We start from the raw sequence: 23,013 nt of genomic DNA, 5'->3' as shown, positions 1-23,013 counted from the left end.
TTCCTTAAAACTGTACTCAGATGCATCTCCTAAGAACAAGGACATTCTCCTATATAACCACAATTCAGTGATCGTACATGGGAAATTGAATATTGATATAATACTATTATCTAAAATATTCAGATTCCGGAACTTCCCTAGTGGCACAGTGGTTAAGACTCCGTGCTCCCAGTGCAGGATGCCTGGGTTCAATCTCTGGTCAGGGAACTAGATCCCACATGCATGCCACAACTAAGAGTTCACATGCCACAACTAAGGAGCCCTCCTGCCACAACTTAGGAGCCCATGTGCTGCAACTAAGGAGCTGGCGAGGCTCAACTAAGGAGCCCACCTGCCGCAACTAAAGACCCAGCACAACCAAATAAATAAATATTTTTTTAAATAAATAAAATAAAATATTCAGATTCCTCCAAATTCTAATCTCCCCAAGTGTCCCAGTAAGGCCTTTACTGCTTCCCCCACGCCCCACCCAATACAGGATCCAGCCAAGAATTGTAAATTCAGTCAGTTGCCATGTCTCTCTACTTTCCAGGTTAAGAATAATTTAAAAAAAAAAATTTTTTTTTTTTTACTTTTCTATTGTGTACTTTCTAGTGTTTTTCTAATGCACATGGAACACTTCTGTTAAGAATAAAAATAGGAGTCAAAACAACTGGACTGTGGCTATGAAACCCCAAAGTCATGTTCTGGGTCCCAGCTGAATGTGGCAGCTTCCCCAACCACAGCAGGGCTGGCCAAGGGGAAGCTGACAGTCCTCCTTAGCTTGAGGGAGAGCTGGGGCCAAGCCCCCTTCTCTCTACAAGATTCTGAATCTGCAGGAGTCAACATGCAGGCCTAGACTCAAGATCCCGTGAGGAAACTGGCCACCTCCTTACCTGCACAGGCGGGGGGCCCTGGGGCATGGGCTGGTCCAGGGACGTGAAGGCCGACATGGCAGACATGAGCACATCATCGCTTACCAAGATGTTCCCCTGCACCAGGGTCTGGATCAGTGGGGATGGGGGCACGGTAATGTACGTGGAGATCTGGACAGTGAGAGGAGAGAGAGAGAGAGAGAGAGAGAGGAAGGGAGAGAAAGGGAGAGAAAGAACATGTCTGAGGCTGTGGAAGGAAGCAGATGGCATGACGCAAAAGATCTGGGTTCTGGAGTCCCACAGACCTGGATTCTATTTCCACTTCTGCTACTGCTCCCTGCCATGTGACCCTGGGAAAGTCACTCACCTCTCTCAACCTCCATTTCCTCGTCCATCAAATGAGGAGAATAAGTCACACCTTCGTGTAAGGCATATACCCTGTGACCCAGCAACAATCCTTCTGGGCCTCTATCCTAGAGAAACACTCACACCTGTCCACAGGGAGTTCACAGAAAAAGAGTACTCTGCACAGCCTTGTTTCTAATAGTGAAAAACTGGAAATAACCTTGATGTCCATCAGTAGGAGAATAGATAAAAAAATACAATATAGTCATGGATAGAATACTATAGAGACCAAGTAAGAGGTATTGCATGGAAAATCAAATTATATAATAACATGTACATTATATATTCTCATCTTTAAAAATCTAAAACAATACTACTACGTAATTCCTGTGCATACTTAAATAAGTATGTGAAAGTATAATAATATGCTCTCAGGTTAACAGCAAGGATGAAAGGCAGACCTTACAAGAGGGTGTCAAACATGCAGTGACTATTCCTGTCAGCAGATGTAAAGCGTGTTTTGTTTTGTTTATTTGTTGCCTTTCTTTCCTGGCATCTTCCTAAGTCGTCTGTCTGGAGGACCCCTGGGAACAGCAGCAACTGGGTCCCTGAACCCAGAGTCCCTGCTCAAACAGGATGTCCTTGCCCTCAACCAAGCAAGGACAACCCAGGCAGTTTAGGGACACACCCCATGTCACGGCCAGGAAAGGCAGTGACACGTATTTTTACAATGTCACATGCATTAGGCTGAGACAAAAAATGGGAAATCATTTTCACGTCCATCCAACTCACTTAGGCAGAGGGATTCGTGTCTGCCCATTACCAACTGATTGTGTTCTAAAGTTTTTTCCTTGCCCAGGACTGGAAGAATTTCCCTCTCTCCTACTGGAAAAAAAAAAAAAAAAAGGGAGTGGGGGGAGAGGGAACATTTTTTACTAACAAAACTCATAATCAAGGAGTGAGAAAACGACTGTTCCGTTAGAAGATGTCTATGGTAACTAGAAAAGTTTAAATGTACATGTCCTATGGATCTGGAGGTGAACGCTTTTATCTTGATGGCAGGAATTATGTCTATACAATGGGTGAAGATAATGTTTTAGAGGAATAAGGAGACAAGAGGAAGCCAGAGGGAAACCTGACCCCGTGACCTGGCATCCTGGGACAGGCCCAGCCCCCTTTATGAGGAGTCTTTAATCCCTCTGAGGTCCCACCCAGGGTGTCTTTGCTCCAGAACTGTGTTCCTGACTGAGAACTCTGCAAGCTTCTCCAGATACCCCCAGCCTGCCCTGTGACCTCCAGACTTGTATATCTGTCTGCATCTTCACTGCCTCCACTTAAAGGTCCAATGGGCATCTCAAATTCACCATGAGCAGCTGAACTCCTGACATCCCCCCGCAAACCTTCTCCTTGTTGTTTTCCCCACTTCGGTTAATGGCAACTCCAACTCTGGTCATCCTTGACTCCTCTTAATCTCACACCCTACATCCAATCCATCCACAAGCTCTGTCAGCTCCACCTTCAAAATATTTCGAAAATCTCACCCCTTCTCTCCACCTCCACTGCCACTATCCTGGTCAAGCCACCACCACCCATTGCCTGGATTTGTACAGTAGCGCCCTAATCAGTCTCCTGGATTTCTCTCTTGACTCCCATCAAAATCTACTGTCTACAGCAGCTACAGTGACCTAGTTAAAGTGTAAATCAGACTATATCCCTCTTCTGCTCAAAACCCTCCAATGGCTCCCATCTCATGCAGAGTAAAAGCCCATAGACCGACACGATTTGCCAGGATCCCCCTATTGCCTCTCTGACCTTATCACCTCTCACCCTCCTCACTCACTCACTCAGCTCTAGCCACTCTCACCTTCTTGCTGTTCCTGGAATAAAGCCAGCACGCTTCCACCTCAGGGCCTTTGCACTTGCTGATCTGGCCCCCTGGAATACTCTTCCCCAACGTAGCTTCATGACTATTTCTCACCTCCCTAGGTCTCTGCACAAATGCCACCTCTTCACAGAGCTCATCCCAAAGCACCACATACAAAAGGGCAAAACCTCCCATCCCTGTCTTGACATCCCCTATCTCTCTGCACTTATCCTGGGAAAAGTAAATCTCTACACATCTGTTTGGGTACTATCTATCTCACTCAATGCCATGAAGGCAGTGACCTGGTCTGTTTGTCCACCCCTGTACCCCCAGTGCCCACACAGTGCCTGACACACAGTGGGTACTCAAAAAAGACTTGACTAGATAAATGAACAAACGAATGGATAAATACCTGGCGATTGGCAGGAGGCGGGGCCTGCTGGACTGCTGTGGGTGCTGCCGAAGGTGTGTAGATGCTGTTGGTAGCCAGTGAGACTGTGGCCAGGGGTGGGGCACTCCCCTGGCACTGTTCCCGTTTGTGGGTCATAAACGCCGGCAGTGAGTTGAACTGCTTCTTACACTTCCCGCAGAGAAAGACATCCTCATCATCTAGGGGTCATGCCCACAGGGCAGCAGAGGGAGGGAAATAATGAAAAAAAGCAAGAAAAAAAGAGGGGGCATCACAGTGGGAAATGGTGAGGCCCGTGGCTGGACCATGAGAAAGGCAAACTAACGGCATTCCACGACTCAACGCGTGAGGGTCAAGCATCAACTCTGTGCTTCTTATGAGCTTTCAAACCATGCTGGCACCTGAAGGAATATCCAGCCAGGTTCGCCCAGGAATCAAAAAATTAGAAATCAGGAAATCGTAAGGTGGGTTTGCTTCAAACGTTGAGACATTCAGAATCTTTATCCTGCCTGAATTTATTCACCAGTCCCCAAATGGGCTGCATGATCACACTCCTCAGTGCCCTTGCATCCCCTGTCCTCCCTGCCAAGCTGCCTCTCTCAGAACAACTCATTCTGCAAGGCTCAGCTCAGATGTCACCTCCTCCAGGAAGCCCTCCTCAAGCAGTGTTCACAGTTCCTTCCTCTGGGCAAGTCTCTCTTATCACATTTTTCCCATCACCACCATATTTCCTAAGGGAAGGAAATATCTCTTATTTATCACCATAACTACAATATTTTCTGGGCACATAGGAGGCCTTCAGTGGATGTCTGCTGAATGCATGAAAAATTAAATCAATGATTAGCTACAGTTAACACCATCCATTATTGAAGGCCCACCACAGGCCACGCACTGTGCCAAGCTCTTGATATGTTGTGGCAGAAATGTCTAATTGTCATTCAATATTCACTCTTCCTTCTTAAAAAGTAATACAAATTTTAGTGAGAAACATGGCCATCTAGTTAAAGACCATATTTCCCAGACTTTTTTGCAGCTAGACATGTCATGTGACTGAATTCTGACCAATAGGAGAAGAGGAGAAGTATACTATCTACACAGCTTCCTCCTAAAAGGAAGGGGTATGACTTCTACTTCTTTCTTCCCTTCCTGTTGGCTGGAGTGTGGAAATGAAAGTGGGAGGTTGGAGCAGCCATCTTGGACCGCATGCTGAGAGCAGCAGAGCCATATGAAAGAAGGGGTCTGAGTCATCAGGACTTATGCAACAAAGAAATAAACTTTAATCTTGTACAAACCACAAGAAACTTGCACTTCTTATTTATGACAGCTAAAACCAAATCCCAAGTACCCTCACAAGATTCCTCTGAGGTAGGACTATTATCCCCATTTTACAGATGTGGAAACTGAGGGCACAGAGAGGTTAACTCACTTGCCCAACGTCACAGAGCCAAACTATGGGAACAAGGATTCAAACTCAGGTGTGTGTCTCTCTGTCCCCAGCATGGTTCCCAAGTACTCAAAAATCTTTGTAGAATGAATGGATGAACACACAGGCTCACACAGGGCTGTAAAGGAAGTTCCTTGCCCTCTCTGTGTCGCAAAGGCCTGGGCTGTAAATTGGAGAGATTCATGCTTAGCCTCATAGAGGGGAAGCTGAGAAATGACTTTGGGTCGAAGGTACAAGCATTGCTAAGCATCGGGGCTCCTAGTCATTCTCTGTCATGATCCCCACATTCACTAAGTGACTGAAAAAGACTGTCCTCAGAGCTAAGCAGAGAAAAGTCTGAGCCTGAAGATCCAGGCTGGGAGGAAGGGGAGAGGCTTCAGACATGAGAGGACAACCTGGGAACCACAATGGGCAGTTCACTCCCACACCCCCTCATCAGCCCCACCTGTTTTCACAGGAAGTTACTTACCCTTCCCACTGGTGAACCTGAGCAGATACTCACCCAGTGGCTGGATAGCAGGGGGTGCATTGACGCTCTGGCCTGTTGGATCAGGAACTGCTCCTTGGCCATCCAACAGTGACTGGACAGCTAGGACAGTCTGATTGTCCATTCCTGAAGAAAGAAAAGCAGCCTTTCTGGAAGGTGGGCCCAGCATCCCACTCTGACTTCACCCTTACAAGCCAGACCCATTGCAAGGTCCCCATGGCAAAAATGTGTGTCTGTGCCCTGATATGCTTTCTCTCCAACTTCTATTGCAGTAGAATCCAAGATTTTTGGCTGGGAACATGACCCCAGAATAAAGATTACACTTCCCGGCCACTCTTGCAGCTAGAGAATGTCTAAGTTCTGGTCAACGGGAGCTTTGGGGAAGTTTTCTTAAAAGCTGCCTGGCGAGGTGCCCTGGTGGCGCAGTGGTTGTGAGTCCACCTGCCGTTGCAGGGGACACGGGTTCGTGTCCCGGTCCGGGAGGATCCCACGTGCTGCGGAGCGGCTGGGCCCGTGAGCCATGGCCGCTGAGCCTGCGCGTCCGAAGCCTGTGCTCCGCAACGGGAGAGGCCACAACAGTGAGAGGCCCACGTACCGCAAAAAAAAAAAAAAAAAAAAAAAAAGCTGCATGGCATGTGACCCCCTTCTTTGTCCGATCCTCCATCCTGCTTCCTAGAACAAGAAGATGATGGTGGGAACTCTAGCCACCATCCCAGATCATGAGGACAAGGGCACTACAGGGCAAAAGACTGGAAAGATTCTGGGTCTCTGAGGACTTTGTAGAACAAAGCCACTGTCACAGCTCTAGACTGACTTTTTCTGGACTCCCACATGAGAGAAATAAACTTCTAGCCTGTTTAAGCCACTGCTAGGTGGGCTTCTCTCTTACTCATGGCTGAATCTAATCCAAAATGCAACAACCCCTCTGGAAATCATGTTACTAAGTCTTCCCCATCCACACCCCACAAATCCCACAAATCTGTTTGCACTTAGGCTTCTCTTGTTTTCCAATGTGTGCTTATTTTTTCAGTTCCTCAGTAAACAGCGTAATCTGGATTGTGGTCGGGGGGACTCTTGAGAAGCTGACCATGTCCATGTTTTCCAACCAGTTGTCACTGTTGAGGTTCTCAGTAGTACACTGTCCAGCCGTGTCACCAGCTGGAAGACAGGCCTTCTCACATCTAAGTGGCCACCAAGGCACACTGCCTCCCTCCCCAATAACCCAGAGGGCGCCTCCTTCTCTCTGTCCTCACAGCCGACCTCTCACCTGGACACCTGCCCCAGCTTCTAACTGAAAGGCAACTAGAACCATTAGCTCCTGCAGCCAAACTGAGTGCATACTTTCCCCGGTCACAGGGCAGGTTGTGTGCCTCCTGAGGCCAGCCCTTCTCTCCATCTGCTCCAGCTCCTTCAGAAGCCGTTCTCCACCAGCTGGCCCATCTCACACTGTGCCCACAACTTCTCCTTCCCAGCAGCGGCTACACACACTCAGGTTTCTCTAGAATGGCCTCCCTCAAACTCATGTTCTCATCTCTCCTCCCTTCAACATCAAGCATCCGATGCGAGTTGGCTACACCCTCCATCTCCTCTGTCCACCTCCCAATCCTCCTCCACCCACTCCAGTGGGGCTTAAGCCCCCATCATTCCACCAGAATCACCAAAGACCACCTGGCAGCAGCAGACATTCTTTCTTGAAACACTCCCTTCTCGGGCTCCAGGGCACCACCCTTCCTGGGTCTTCTCCTACCTCTCTGCTCACTCTTTCCCAGCCTCCTTTACTCTCTTCTCCTGTCCATCCCTTAAATGTTTCTATTTTTGAAGGCTTCCTTCCATCTGGCTCTCTCTCCTCTCCCTCTTACACTCTCCCTGAGAATCCTCACTCGCCCTCATTTAGTTCTCCCTCATATCTGGAGTTTCAAACCTGGGGTTCATGCTCCTCCAGAAGGAGCTTCCGTAAATCTTCTATCATCTAATGCAAAACTGTATGTCAGCATTTGTGTGCAAATCTGTACATGAATGTTCATAGCAGTTTTATTCATAATAGTAAAAAACTGGAAACAAGTCAGATGTCCTTCAGTGGGTGAACAGTTAAACAAACTGCAGTGCATCCATACCACAGAGCGCTGCTCAGCAATAAAAAGGAGCAACCTATTGATACAAGCAACAACTTGGATGAATCTCCAGGGAATTACAAGGAGTGAAAAAAGTCAATCTCAAAGGTTATATACTTTATGATTCCAATTACATGACATTCTTTTTTATAAATTTATTTATTTATTTATTTATTTTTGGCTGTGTTGGGTCTTCATTTCTGTGTGAGGGCTTTCTCTAGTTGTGGCGAGCGGGGGCCGCTCTTCAGCGCGGTGCGCGGGCCTCTCACTGTCGCAGCCTCTCCTGTTGCGGAGCACAGGCTCCAGACGCGCAGGCTCAGTAGTTGTGGCTCACGGGCCCAGTTGCTCCGCGGCACGTGGGATCCTCCCAGACCAGGGCTTGAACCCGTGTCCCCTGCATTGGCAGGCAGACTCTCAGCCACTGCGCCACCAGGGAAGCCCTACATGACATTCTTGAAATAATAGTATTTTAGAAATGGAGAACAGATTAGTGTGGTTGCCGGACATCAGGGATGGGGAGCAGGGGAAGGAGGTGGGTGGGGCCATAAAAGGGCAACATCTTGTAGTGACAGAACTGTTCTGTATGTCGACTGGTTATAATACTACAGGATAGTTTTACAAGATGTTACATTGTGGGAAACTAAATAAAGGATAAATGGAATCTCTCTGTATTATTTCTACAACTGCACGTGAATCTACAGAAAAAAAAGTATTTCAAAATAAAAAGTTTAATTTTAAAAAAATATTGGGGGCTTCCCTGGTGGTGCAGTGGTTAAGAATCCGCCTGCCAATGCAGGGGACACGGGTTCAAGCCCTGGTCCGAGAAGATCCCACATGCCGCGGAGCGACTAAGCCCGTGCACCACGACTACTAAGCCTGCGCTCTACAGCCCACGAGCCACAACTACTGAAGCCCGCGTGCCTAGAGCCCATGCTCCACAAGAGAAGCCACCGCAATGAGAAGCCTGTGCACCGCAACGAAGAGTAGCCCCCGCTCCCCGCAACTGGAGAAAAAGCCCACGCAGCAACGAAGACCCAACGCAGCCAAAAATAAATACATAAAATAAATAAATTTAGTTTTCAAAATATATTGGGACTCCCTGGTGGTCCAGCCTGGGTAGGACTCCATGCTCCCAATGCGGGGGGCCAGGGTTCAATCCCTGGTCGGGGGAGCTAAATCCCGCATGCATGCTGCAACTAAGATGCTGCATGCTGCAACTAAAACCCGGTGCAGCCAAAATAAATCAATGACTATTTTTTTTTAAATAAAATAAAAAATACTGCCTGTCAAAACTATGGAGACGATAAAAAGATTAGTGGTTGCCGGGGGTGGGGGGAGGGATGAACAGGCAGAGCACAGAGGATTTTTAGGGCAGTGAAGCTACTCTGTACGGTAATATTACAATGATGGATATATGTCATTATACAACTGTCCAATAGAATGTACACCACCAAGAGTGAAACTTAAGATAAATTATGGACTTTGGGTGGTTATGATGTGTCAATGCAGGTTCATCCTTGGTAACAAATGTACCACTCTGATGAGTTATGTTGATTAAAGGTGAGGTTATGAATGTGTAGGATCAAAGGTATACAGAAAGTCTCTGTACCTGCCTCTCAACTGTGCAAACCGAAAAGTGCTCTAAAAAAATTAAGTCTTTGAAAAAAATGCTGTCTATGTAAAACTCAAACCAAGTGTGTCATTCCCCACCCCTAAGTTTGCTCCTCTCCTAGTAACCCTCATCAGTAAGAAAAGGGTACCACTGTCCACCCAGCTAAAGCCCCTGGGGCACCCCTTAACCTTAAGGGATGCTTCCCTTAACCTATCTCCCTTCACACCCTGACTTCCGGTCCTTCAGCAAGTCTAGCCTATTCTGTCTCCCAAATATCTCTCAGATCCACTTTTCCTCCATCCCCATAGCTGTCCTCAGAGCCCAGGCCACCATCAGTTCCCAGCAGGACAGCCACAGTGGTCTCACCTCCCCATGGCCACTCTGACCCCTCCTGTCTGTTCTCAGAGCAGCCAGGGTGAACTTTATAAAACATACGTTAGCTTGTGCAGCTCTCCTGCTGAAAACCCTCTCTTAGTTCCACACTGATGCCAAGATAAAGTTCAGAAGCCTCATCTCTAGCTGCTCACATGAACTTCTGTGAATCCTAGACCTCTCTCCCCACCAGGGCTTTGCAAATGCAGTCCTCACTGCCTGGGTCATCTCTGGACCCCCACAGTTCTGCTGTCCTTCTCCTAGCCCAGGACACAGTCCCGGGAACTGATTTTTCCTTTACGTTCTTCATCACTCAATACAGGAACACATTCTTGGAGTGAAAATTCAAACACTGAGGAAGTCCATGAACCTAGAGAGAAAGCAGGCCTCACACCATCCTGTTGGCCTCCCAGAGGGAGCCACCAATGACCCTGGCCTTCCATATCCATCACCCATCACAGCACTGAACACCAGCTGAGGTTATCTTTACTGTTTACCTTTTCTATAATTCTATAATTTCTACATCCCTTACCGAGTATTCCTGAAACTTAACCTTCCCAGATGTGGGGAGGATTACACATTTCGTGGTGAGAGAGCTGATCCTCCAAGATGTTAAGAGACACAGCTGAGACCTCCTGGGGAGTTGCTGGACTCAAAGCCTCAGCCACATACCACTAGTCCAGTCTACTTTGTTTGCACTCATTATGTGTATACTCATCTCATCCCTCCAAGAGCATTCTTGGGTCTCTATCCCCCTAGCATCAACTCTGTGCCATGGCCCTGAATTCTCTGAGGCTTCCTTTCCAACTCCTAGCAAGTGTACATGGAGGCTCTCAGTGTTTGCCTGTCTCCAAAGCTCACAATTCCCAGAGCCTGAGGACCATTCACATCCTAGGATCTCGCAGAGCATGCGACAACCAGTCGGTGCGGTGTTTGCTTCTTTGGGTCTGGTAACTTGGCGTCCCGGCCAACCACACCGTTGGCACCCATCCTTTCTTGGTCTGGGTTTATAATACTCTGCACCCCATAATGGTGCACAAAGCAGTCACCCCGTGTTTTCTGGTTTCCGTCCAAGGCCTGGCCTTGCACACAGGTGGCGCCGATCCTTTCCTGGTCTGAATTGAAGACACTATGTCAGAGCGCGAGGCACACATCTGGCGCTCAATACAAGTTCTTAATGGTCAGGACCCCTGGCTCAGCCCGTCTCCCCCGCAGCCGCTGCTGCACCACGGTCCCCCTGGATGCAGCCCTACGCAGCCCTACGCAGCCCTCGCGTCCGCGGTGTAGCCATGCTCGCCTCGCGGTTCCCGTCCTGGCTTGCACACCATCCCCCGGCTGTTCCCTCCAGGAAACTGCCCCCCAGCCCCAACCGCGCGCCGCCCGGGCCCTCGCGGCGGCAGCTGTTCCGGTCCGAGGCTCCCCTCCCGCTGCGCCAGCCGTCTACGGCTGTTCCGCTCTCGGTGCTCTCCCCCAGGGCCTTCTCTCTCCCGCTGTGCCTGTCCGGTTGAACGCACCACCCTACCCCCCCACCCGCCGCCGGGCCTAGGCTCCCGCGGCTGTTCCGGTCCCGAGATGCCCCCCCCCCACCACTGAGCCTCAACTGCGCTTCTGTTCAGGCCTCACTGCTCCCCAACCCCTGCCGACCTCCGCTCCCGCGGCTGTTCCCATCCGTGGCCCTCCCGCCCCGCTGGCTGTTCCGGCCCGGCGCCCTCCGCCCCGCAGGCGCCACGCGCCCTGGGCCCCGCGCTGCGAGTTCGCGGCGGGAGGGGGCGCAAGGCGGAACAGCCGCCTCCCCAGTCCCCGCCGCCGCTCACCCTCCAGGGCCTCGAAGATCGTCTGCGCCATTTTGGAGCCGCCGCCGCTGGAGTCCGAAGCCGGGCTGCGCGAGCATTGTGGGAGCCGTGGTGGCGGCGGCGTCGGGGCCGCCAGGGGGCGCCCTCCTTCCTCCTCGGAGCCCCTCCACCATCCCGGAAAACCAGGAATGGCTCGCGGGACCCCCAGCATCGCGGGGCTCCCCCAGCCCCACCTGGATAACCCAGTTATTGGACACGTGGACCCCTATCTCTGCAGCATTTTGATACCAGCCAGGGTTCTTGGCTTTCCCCAATGAATGGAAGTTGACTAGAGGCCAGATAAGAAATTCAGTCAAGGCTTTATTGGGGCCCTTGCTGCAGCAGGGGGGAGGGAGAACAAACGACAGTTTCCCTTGCTTGCTTGTTGAGGGGGGGGCAAGCTTGTTCCTTATATGGGGTGAAGGTAGGGCTGTGTCCAGGGGTCAGGCAGAGGGGTGGCTTAGGTGTTTTGTCCACCCCTTAGGTGGTATTGTGTGCAAGGGGACATGTGCAGTACCCTGCTTTTGCTCCCAACACCCCCAGTTTTTGTTCCTGGTTCTTCACAAATGGCAGTTGGGTTTTTTTGTCTTTTTGTATCTTCTGGGTCCAGAATTTGCCCCGACTGTGCGTGCATGCACAGTTATTTTTAGTCCCATATAGTTTCTTTGTATTTTGTTGCTCAGGGAGACGGGTGTCCAGTTGCAAGCATTGCAGCATTGCAGCAAAGGGTCCCAGGTCCCAGTCTGTCTCAATTTGAACCCCTAACTTTGTGCACTGACCCCATCCCTGTTGCACACAGGCACCTCCCAACCCTGTTTTCTGGACCTCCAGCCCCACCACACTGAACCTGACTCCAACTCTGTGATACAGACCTCTGTCCAATTGCCTGAGACCCCCATCTCTGCAACAGGGACTGAATATTTCCACTGTAGACAGAGTAACAGGGAAGAGCAAAATCTGACTCCATGTTGGATCTGTTCTTTTACTTTAACCTTTGCTTTTGGATGCTTTTGTTACTATCATCACTAAGAGGATGCTGTCTATAGCTGTAAGCATACATAATGGCTTACCTCGGGGAACCCTGCCCCTCTGCCTGAATGTTAAAGTGCCTTTGTTCAGCTCACAGGAAGACATTCAGACCCTACCCCCCTGTGAATGGCTGCAGAAAAGAAGAAATTAACACATCCCCTCTCCAGTTCTGGCCAAGCCATGAGATAGTTTGAGTTTGCAAGACTTATGGCCTTTTTACTTTACTTTCTCACTCCCTCCCCCTCTCTGTTCTATAAAAGAAACTGGCATACAGACCCTGATAAGATGCTATTCTGGGATGTTAGTGTGGTGGTCCGAGTGCGGGTTGGAAAACAATTTCCAGACACAAGGCAGAATGTAAGGAAGGTAGAGTTTCTTAGAAGGGTTGCTGCAAGAACAGCAGTCTGACTTCCTGGTAGCCAGGGAACGTCGACAATGAGCATGGGCTGCCTGTCTGTTTTTATAGCCAGGGAACCTACAAGTCATCTGCTAACTGCGCAGAGTATGTGTACCTTCAGTGTGCTGAGCGGGAGAAAAATGGGGCAAATGTCTTTCCTTATATGGGATGGGAAAGGGACACGCTGCTTGGGAGGGCTCTGGGACAGTGCAATGGTCACATTGTGACACAGTGATAGGAGTCCTGTAATTCTTTGTTCCGGCAATATTGGCCCTTTGAGTTTATCTTGTTCTTTGTCCTTGGAGCACACCACATTCCCCCCTCTCTTTATTTATAAGGCCAATTTTTGGCCCTATTGGATATCCTGCTCATGTCTACCTACCTGCCTAGCTCCTTCTCAGGCGATCGGGAACCCTTTTAGTAAGGAGAAGGGGCGACGATCTCTCTGGCTGCTTCCTGCTGGGTGGGAGCTTTGTAGGGGCCCTGGGTTCCCGATGCCTGCTCTCTGTCAGGGTGTATTTACGGAGGGAGGTGAGAGCCTGCGGAATGATAAGATGGCTTGTTCCAACGTAGTCTGTGTGCCAGTTGGCTGGTACGCTTGTTGTAGCACCATCTGGAATTGAATCTTTTGAACCTGTCAGGAGATGAACTTAGATAATGTGCTAATAATGCAAGGGCCAAACAACAAAACAAAGGCTATCAAGATTAATGGTCCCAACACGGGCAACAATGTCCATATCTGGATCCCCATAGAGGAGAGGAGGCTGGAAAGCCAGCTGGGGCCCTGTCCTGCTCTCTGTTTTAAACCTTCTATGAATTTGATGTTCTTCTTTAGAATCTGAAGGTCTTCTTCAACCTGGACGGGGTATTAATATAGAAGCAGCATGTCTCATTTAGTAGGGCACAGACACCCCCTGCCTCAGCTGTTATAACATTAAGGGCCCTCCTATTTTGTAAAGCCACCTCAACCAAAGAGCCTAGGGCTGACTGCTCTTCCTTAATGGCTGCTACCGTAGCCTTCCAAGATTCCTGGACCATGATGGTGAGATTGAGAACGCTCCTCTCTAAGAGGGGTATGCCTGCAAACCAAAAGAGACTTCTAAAGACACAATGTATTATTTTGGGCCAATCAAGAATTGGGTTATCTTAAAAAAAAAAAAAAAGGGACTTCCCTGGTGACGCAGTGGTTAAGAATCCACCTGCCAATGCAGGGGACACGGGTTCGAGCCCTGGTCCAGGAAGATCCCACATGCCGCGGAGCAACTAAGCCTGTGCACCACAACTACTGAGCCTGCGCTCTAGAGCCCACGAGCCACAACTACTGAGCCCACACGCCACAACTACTGAAGCCCACATGCCTCGAGCCCGTGCTCCGCAACAAGAGAAGCCACTGCAATGAGAAGCCCGCGTACCACCACAAAGAGTAACCCCTGCTCACCGCAACTAGAGAAAGCCCGTGCACAGCAACAAAGACCCATCGCAGCAAAAAAAAAAAAAAAAAAAAAAAAGAATTGGGTTATCATAAACTTGTTGCCCCCAATCAGTGGTTCATTTTTGTCTCTCCCGGACAGGTCTTAAGGCCTCCTCGAGGAAGTACCCAAGGTTGGGAATGCCTCCTGAGGAAGCTAAATCCTTTATAGTCATAATGGTCATCTCTGGGACCACAGCAATAATTGTGCAGGAGCCCCTTCTAAGTGTGGGAAGATCCAGCTAGACCCTGTTACCTCATAGAAATGAAAATCTGGTGCCCCTCAAGGCTACCCCCATTGTGGGTCCCCAGAGCCAGGCCTTTTGGGAGTTTTCCTCTAGAAATAGACTGGGGTCCATGGCCTAGGATTATATTGGGAAGGCCAAACTCCGAGGAAGTAATCAGCTATACATAAAGGGGAGAATCCGGGCTCTGACTGATTATGAGTGTGATGGGGGAATCAGTATAACAAATTTCTGAATGTTAGCTGAATTATGTTATATTTTGGAGGAGGATCTTTCTGGGCGGTTAAACTAAGTAAGTGTCCGGTGGTCACACCGATCCCCACATATTTAGTTCCCAGGGCTGAGCTGTTTATGGGGATATGGTCTTCATAAATATATTTCTTAGTCGCATTTTTCCTTGAATTTCCCCAGCACAAAGTGAAATTACCTTCATGTACATCATATTTATTTTTGTCTGACCAGGGATTCCACTCCAGGCTAGTCTGATTGAAATTGAGGGTGTAGTTACAAAGAGAGTCATTTAGCCAGCCCAAAATGGGTCCCCATCCATCCAGGTTTTGGAAACAGAATTCTGCCTCATCTGCCCAAGCATGGGCTAATGTCCATATCCTGTTTTTCTCTTCATGAATACAACAAGCGGTCAGAACTACATGAATGTCTTGCCAGGTCAGGTCAAAGGCTATAGTGAGAGCCTGAAATTCCTTAATAAAAGTGGTGGAATCCTGACTGAAGGAACCTAATTTGTTTTGAATTTGGGAAATGTCAGACATGGGGAAGGGAACATGGACTGTAATAGTGCCCATGTCTCCATTTGCTACTTCCCTCAAGGGAGGCATATCAGAATCTGTTTCCTGGCTTTGGGCGGTCCTCGATCTTGTGTGGGGAGGGGAGAGGGGGCTTTCGCCCTGATAAGGGGGTGCCTGTCGGGGAGCTGTGGGTTGAGGTGGGGGGCGGGGGCTGAAGCAAAGGGGGTTGATGGGGTGGGGGCCAGGAAAGGTCGAGTAGAGGGTCGTCTAGGAGATCTGCTGGAGAGGGAGACACAGGGGGTCGGGGGGAGAAGGCGGCAACAGAAAGACACAAGCGGCATGAGTCCCTGAGATCCGGATTCTGACTAAGGGCCATAAAGGTCTGGACATAGGGAACCTCTGAGTCCTTTCCTTGTTTCTGGCAAAAGAGATCAAGTGGGAGGATCGTGTTATAAGTTAGTGAGCCATCAAGGGGCCATTGTTCTTGGGCCCCCAGTTTATACTGGGGCCAAGCCATGTTACAAAAGAAAAGAGGCCTCTTCTTTTTGAGATTTTCAGGGTCAAATTTTTTCCAGTTCCTGAGGATACAGCCGAGGGATGAGTCTGAGGGAGGCTCCCGAGACGTACCAGAACCCATTCTTAGCCCATATGCCGTAGAAAGGGGGTACTGAGAGTCACCGGCTGACAGAAAGGCGTCCCCTTTGTCCCAGTGATCTCTCCATGCGACTAAGGCACAAAATGGGCCGACTGTCCCAACAATTGCGTCCAACCGTGAGCGGTGACCCCTGAGCATGCGATTGAGGCACAAACCTGTGTGACTGAGCAACACCTAGGCTCCTTTAAGTCAACCTGGACTGAGAAAAAAGTGAAAGTAACAGAGAAGACAGTCTGAGGAATTTTGCCGGGAAGGTGGCGGCCAAGGGGAGGGAGCTCAGTGTTTTGCTTGAACCAGTATGTGCCTCACGGTGCACAGAAGTTGTCTTGCTGGGAGCAGATGCTCTAACAGCCTGATCTGCTCCCTGACCCCCTTATCCTTTCACGGGAGTCTTCAGGCAGCAGGCGCCCTAATGGCTTTTAAATGCCTGATCTGCGCCTGCATAATATCAATTGGCCTAGTCCTCAGCCAGAAGGAAGACAGAGGGACCCTCAGCCGTTCTGGGCGGCAGTTACTGGGGTGAAGTGAGCCTTCGGAACACACCAGGGTGTGTGGCCCTGGCCAGAGTTCCTCTGTTGCTCTCCTGGCAACTTGCCTGTTCACAGAGGGTCCCAAGAAATGAGGAGAGGAGGTGGGGGAGGAGATCCCCCCAAGAGATATCCCCGTATGGGCCACCAAAATGTCATGGTCCGAGCGCGAGTTGGAAAAGAATTTCCAGACACAAGGCAGAATGTGAGGAAGGTAGAGTTTCTTAAAGAGAAGGGTCCTGCAAGAACAGCAAGCTGACTTCCTGGTAGCCAGGGAAAGTCGACAATGAGCACGGGTTGCCTGTCTGGTTTTCTTTTGTTTGTTTGTTTTTTTTGCAGTACGCAGGCCTCTCACTGTCGTGGCCTCTCCCGTTGCGGAGCACAGGCTCCAGACGCGCAGGCTCAGCGGCCATGGCTCACGGGCCCAGCCGCTCCGCGGCATGTGGGATCTTCCCGGACCGGGGCACGAACCCGTTTCCCCTGCATCGGCAGGCGGACTCTCAACCACTGCGCCACCAGGGAAGCCCATGTTTTTTTTTTTAATAATTATTTTAGCCTCATCCAAAGCAACCATCACAAAAATCACAGTTTTCATTTTCTTATATTCACTACATATATAACTCCTAAAATTAAAAAATATATACCTGTTCCAATAAGCTCCACTGTCATTGTAAGACACTGCTAGCCACTGTTCCTGATAAATTGCCTCAAAGGCCCTCTGCCTAAAGGTGCATTTCTACCAGGAACCCCCCATCCTGTTCTGAACACCACTCCCCCCCTCACCAGCACCCTTCCCCTCCCTATTCCCCCCCTTGCACAGCTAACTCTGAGCAAATGTCCCCCACAGAGAACCCAACCCGTCTCCCAGACTCCATGTCCCACCTCTTTTCCTGAGAACCTTTGAGACCCAGGGCCCACTTTGATCCTCCCTTCCCATTGCCCCTCTGGCAAGAGTAAGGTTAGGGTTTCCTCCTTCCTGTCTTCTTTTAACGTCCCCATTGATCCAATGGCCACAGATTCTCATCATGTCTTCTCGGCAAGAGTTTCTCAGTATAACTTTCTTATGTTTTTTAAATTATTCAAGAAATATAGTAATACATTCACATTCATTTAATTAACTTAAAAATAGGTACTGAGGACCTACTGTAGGCTAGACACTGTTCTAGATGCTAGGGATGCAACCATGAATGAAAAGACAAAAATCCTTGCCTTCATGGAGTCATAGTCCAGCAAGTGAGATGGGCTATAAGCAAGAAAAAAAAGGAGACATGTTCTATGACTTTAAGTATTTTTTTCTGGGAGGAGGGGAAGCTACTTTAGGCAGGTCAGGGAAGGCTTCTCTGAGGAGGCAGACCTGAAAAATGAGATGGAATCAGATGGACAAAAGGGAACAAAAAGGCAGAGTTTATTAGCTTTATTATCTTGGGCAAGTGCAAAGGCTCTGAGGCCAAAATGAAAGGAAGCCAAGGACTGTAAAGGGGCAACTGAGGATAATAAGCAATGTATGGGTACAGGAGGATGAGGTTGGAGAGATAGACAAGGCTGCTGTGAGGGTGTGGGTTTTTTAATTTTTTTTAAGGGCTAAAGTATCATGTATTTCTCTGGCTGTAATACTCTCACAAATTTAAGTATGAGTCAAAATGATGTGTCTTTTAGAATTACTTTAGGTTACTTGTGAAAACTTTGTAACCACTAAAGGGCTGACATCCAGATATATTCACATTAAGTATAGAGATGTGGGCTTTGATTAAAGTTTCTTGAGTAGAAAGAGAAAATAATTTATGATCCTTTTTTTTTGACATTGGTTACTGCTTTTACTTTACATAGTACATGACTGGTCTTGCAGAAATATAACCGTGAAGAGGCCTGGTCTTCACATAGGATACCCGAGCTGTTCTGCATCAAATGTCCTCCAAGAAATTCTCTAATCATTATTCCCCTCCCTTTCAATATGTTATCTATTATTATGTATTTATTCATCCCTTACTGTGGACTAGACACTGTATCAGAGGGTGTGGGTTTTATTCTGAGGGTGATGGATTAAAAGATTCCACTAATCCAGACCTTGGAAGCTTTCCATGTACAGACAGTTCTTCACCTGCAATGGTTCAACTTATGATTTTTTAACTTTACAATGGTTTGACAGTGATATGCATTCAGTAGAAAAACTTTGAATTTTGATCTTTTCCCAGGCTAGCGATCTGTAATGATGCTGGGCAGCGGCAGCGAGCCACAGCTCCCAGTCAACCATGCAGTCACAAGGCTGAACAACCAATACACTTACAACTATTCTGCTCCCAGACAACTATTCTGCTTTTCACTTTCAGTGCAGTATTCAATAGATTACATGAGACATCCAACACGTTATTATAAAATAGGCTTGGTGTTAGATGATTTTGCCCAACTGTAAACTAACATAAGTGTTCTGAGCACGTTTAAGGTAGGCTACGCTTAGCTATGATATTCATTAGGTTAGGTGTTTCGACTTAATGATATTTTCAGCCATCGATGGGTTTATCCAGGTGTAACCCCATCGTAAGCCCAAGGAAGGGCAGGGCTGTATTTTGATACATCCAGGTGCATATACACATGTTGATTTTTATCCACTCTTCAGGCCTTTGCACATGCTGTTCTCTCTTACTAAAATGCTGTTCTCCCACCCCTACCCCTATCATGTGATACTCTTCAGCCATTGGAAGTTCCCCTTTTCTCTACCCCCTCAATAGGGAGCCCTCTAAGTGGAAGTGCTTCACCCATTCTGGTTGGATGGAGGCAACCATCAGAGCTTGGCACAGAGGCAACCTGGGAAATGCTTGTTGACTGACTACTTGACGGATGGAACAACTGAATGAGCTTTCAGGGATATAGACCCTACCTCCAGCAGGCTCTCCAGTCAGGCTGCCCCCTGCTCCAAACTTTCCACTCACCTCCATCTCTTCCTCCACCAAAATCTATCAGTCCTATGTCACATTCCCTTAGGACCAGCACCTTGGCACTGAACCGAATCCAATCATAGTTTAGAGACTCCTGCGGTAAGTAATGTGACAATTCCAGGGGTGGAGCCAAGCAGAGAAGAGGGAAAGTCTGGGAAACGCCCAGTGTTCCCATTCACAGTGAGTGCACCATCCACCCCAGAAAAGTTAACTTCTCCATGGTGAGAGGAGAAATTATGAGCAGCTTCAGCTAGACTCCCAGCCTTAAGGGGAAGAAACTAAGGACACACAAAGCAACGCTGGACCCTGACATCTTGTTAGGTTCATTGGTTTAGGTAGGAGGCAGAAAAGTGTGGTGGTTGTTATGGGATGAATTGTGCCCCCCACCATTCATATGTTGATATCTTAATCCCTACTACTCAGACTGGGTTTGGAGATAGGGCCTTTAAAGAGGTAATTAAGGTTAAGTGAGGGCACATAGGTGGGCCTTAATCAATATGACGGGTGTTCTTAAAAGAAGAGGGGATTTGGATGTACACAGAGACTGAGGGTTGACCATGTGAGTACACAGTGAGAAGGCAGCCATCTGCAAGCCAAGGAGAGACGCCTCAAAAGAAACCAAACCTACAGACACCTCGATCTTGGACTTCTAGCCTCCAGAATTGTGAGAAAATAAATGTCTGTCGTTTAAGCCACCCAGTTCATGGTATTTTTGTTATAGAGGCCCTAGCAAACGAATACAGTGGATAAGATCAAAGATTCTGGAGCAAGGGGGCTGAATTCTAATCCGGGATCCATCACTTATTAGCAAAATCATCTTAAGCAAGTTACTTTGTTTCTCTGCCTTAGTTCCCATCAGTTAAGTGGGCATAATTATAGTACTTACCTCATACGGTTGCTATGAGAATGAAAGGTTAATAAAGCGCTTAGGAAACAACTCCTGACACACAATGAATAATCTGTAGGCGCTCATTAAATAAATAAATTCAATTTCACTGGGCAAAGGTGAAGAAATAGGCCAAACCCTGAGGAACTCAGTTGTGTACCATTAAAAAGGGTCACCAGGGGACTTTCCTGGCAGTCCAGTTGTTGAGACTCCACGCTTCCAATGCCAGGGGTGCGGGTTCAATCCCTGGTCAGGGAACTAAGATCCCACATGACGTGAGGTGCAGCCAAAAAAGTATTAAAAAAAAGCCGGGGGGCACCAGGCAATGGTAAGTGTTCCCATATGGTGACTCTTTACCCCGGGTTCCCTTAGGGCAGAAATTTCTTAATATCTATGAGAAAGGGCTTAGCAAAAGAGTGCACTCAGGAAGTACTTGCTGAACCAAATAGTTTCCAAACACCCTTTCCTAATGCTGGGCCATATATCAGGGATTGCTGATTGATTCTTCATGGTAGTATCAGGTGATGTTTCTAGAAGCTCTGTTTGGTTCCTTTTCAAATTTTCCATGTTTTAAAAAAATAATTTTCTGTTTTCTGTAGCTATTTTCTAACTTTAAATCTTTTTTTTTTTTTTTGCGGTACGCGGGCCTCTCACTGTTGTGGCCTCTCCCGTTGCAGAGCACAGGCTCCAGACGCGCAGGCTCAGCGGCCATGGCTCACGGGCCCAGCCGCTCCGCGGCATGTGGGATCTTCCCGGACCGGGGCACGAACCCGTGTTCCCTGCATCGGCAGGCGGACTCTCAACCACTGCACCACCAGGGAAGCCCTAACTTTAAATCTTGTATGCACAATTTTTTAAAACCTGTGGCTGTGAATTACAGTACCTGAAGTCTGTGTTTATCTGTTCCTCCCATCTGTTGTATCTATTTTTTCTTCATGAAGGAACCCTTCTTGGGTTCCTAGTTATCTCTGACCGTGTGCTGGTTTCACCTTGAAAAATTATTTGTGGTGGTTCCCTGAAGGCAAAGATATTGATACATGTGCCCTCTTCAGAGAGACTTTGCATTTGCTTTTGTCAAAGGTTTAGGGGCACTTCCAGTCACTTCCAATGATAACTAGGGGCAATCCAGTTACTTCAAACTAGGTTCCCAGTTTATGGCTTGAGAATTCTTGGGCTACTGGGCTCTACTCCCTGGGGCACAAAAGGACTCATCAATGGTCACAACTCCCTAAGAAAGGGCTTTAAAATATTCCCCTTTCCTTTCCCTTCAACTGTTCTGCTCAGTATCAAGGCAACCTTTTCTGAACTCCCTTGGGGCTCGTGGTGTGGAGTGTGCAGCTTCATATCACATTAAACTCAAGGGTGAGACCCTTGGGGTCTCAGCCTAATGTGAGGAGATTCTTCTATTAGACTCCCCACCTTGGACAGGCCCTGGAATTTCACTTCTGTCCCTCTTGCCCTATGTGGTTGATGAACTGGAACCCACAGGTTCAATATTAGCAAAAGCCCTCATGTCATAAGTAGCTTTGGTGCTCCAATATTCCAGTCTTCTTGTTAAATATCTGGTTACCAGCTTTCACCTAATAATTGGTCTGAGCATTCCCCAGGCTTTTAAGCATTTCAGTGTTTTTCAGAGGATATTCTTATATTTTACCTAATGTTGCTATTTTCAGAGGGAAGATTAACTGAATAAATTAGTCCACCATTACCCCCCCCAAAAAGAAAATCCAGTTGTAATGATAAAATAGGCCCAGCATAATTCCTCCTTACTGACCTCTGACCACATCCTCTGACAATGACCCAGGCAATAATGTCACAGATAAATACCAGATGGCCCATGTACCAGGGGACACCCTCACAAATCACAACCACCACTCAGTGTGTAACTGTTATCCAGTACCAACTCCACACAGTGACATCATACATAAATGTCACCCCTCAGTGTTCTGGGAGATAATCCAGAACTATATTGCTCAACAAGCCTATGTTGGGCACCTGCCATGTGCTAAGTACTGGAGTTACAGCAGAAAACAAGACAGACAAGGTTTCTGCCCTCATGGAATTTACCATCTGGTAGGGGCAGTGGACAATGAACATGTAGCAAATAAATAATTTCAAAGAGTATAAAGTTCTATGAAGAAAATAAAAGAGGATAATGAGTCAGAGTGGGCAGTGCTACTTTAGATGGGATATCTGGGAAGACCTCTCTGAGGAGGTGGCATTTCAGCTGAAACCTGAACGTTGAGAAGGAGCCAGCTATGGGAAGAACTTGGGGGTGACGCATACTAGGCAGGGAAATAGAAGTGCAAAGGCGCTGAGGCAGGAGCGTCACGCTCGAGGAACAGCAAGGAGGCTAGTTTTGCTGGAGAGGAGTGACCTAGGAGGCAAGTGACGGGAGGAGGGGAGAGTGGGGGAGTGAGGTTAGAGAGGGAAGCAGGGGCCAGATCGTACGGAGTCTTCTCTTGGCGGGCCGTGGGAAGGAGTTTGGTTTTTAAGAATAAATGGAAACCCAAAGGGTGCCAAGTCATTTATGGGCTGAGAAGATCGCTATGATCAATGTTAACCAATCAGAACTGTCATGTGTGAAGATAAGGCCTGGCTCCCCGCAGTGCCACCCTCCCAACTCTAGGGAGGGTGGCTCTTCTTTCAGGAAACTTCCTTCCAAGCTCACAGGTGACACACCTCTCTCCAAGCCCGAGAGAAACGTGCTTTCTGATTGGACAAATCCAGGAGCATGTTTCTAACCTTCTTTAGGTCGAATCGGGCGGAGCCCACTGTGACTGATTACAAGCTCTCC

General features: G+C 48.3%; 1 protein-coding gene across 3 annotated transcripts in view; it reads right to left on the bottom strand.

Moving 5' to 3' along the window:
• ZNF341 (zinc finger protein 341) overlaps nt 1–11,358 on the bottom strand; it is a gene marked incomplete at its 5' end in the record, with an annotated part of 42,059 nt that extends 30,701 nt beyond the window's left edge. Inside the window, 4 exons of one of the 3 annotated variants that reach the window (XM_079719737.1) lie at nt 876–1,025; nt 3,476–3,672; nt 5,419–5,529; nt 11,313–11,358. In XM_079719737.1, coding sequence (XP_079575863.1) covers nt 876–1,025; nt 3,476–3,672; nt 5,419–5,529; nt 11,313–11,343 — 489 coding nt within the window. Of the gene's footprint in view, nt 1–875; nt 1,026–3,475; nt 3,673–5,418; nt 5,530–11,312 lie in introns of those variants that run through there. The other 2 variants (XM_079719738.1, XM_079719739.1) reach the window with 2 other exon arrangements.
• Between the last annotated feature and the right edge of the window lie 11,655 nt (nt 11,359–23,013).

This window comes from Hyperoodon ampullatus, assembly GCF_949752795.1.
Source record: "Hyperoodon ampullatus genome assembly, chromosome: 14".
Lineage (NCBI taxonomy): Eukaryota > Metazoa > Chordata > Mammalia > Artiodactyla > Ziphiidae > Hyperoodon > Hyperoodon ampullatus.
This window is presented reverse-complemented; position numbering and strand designations above follow the sequence as displayed.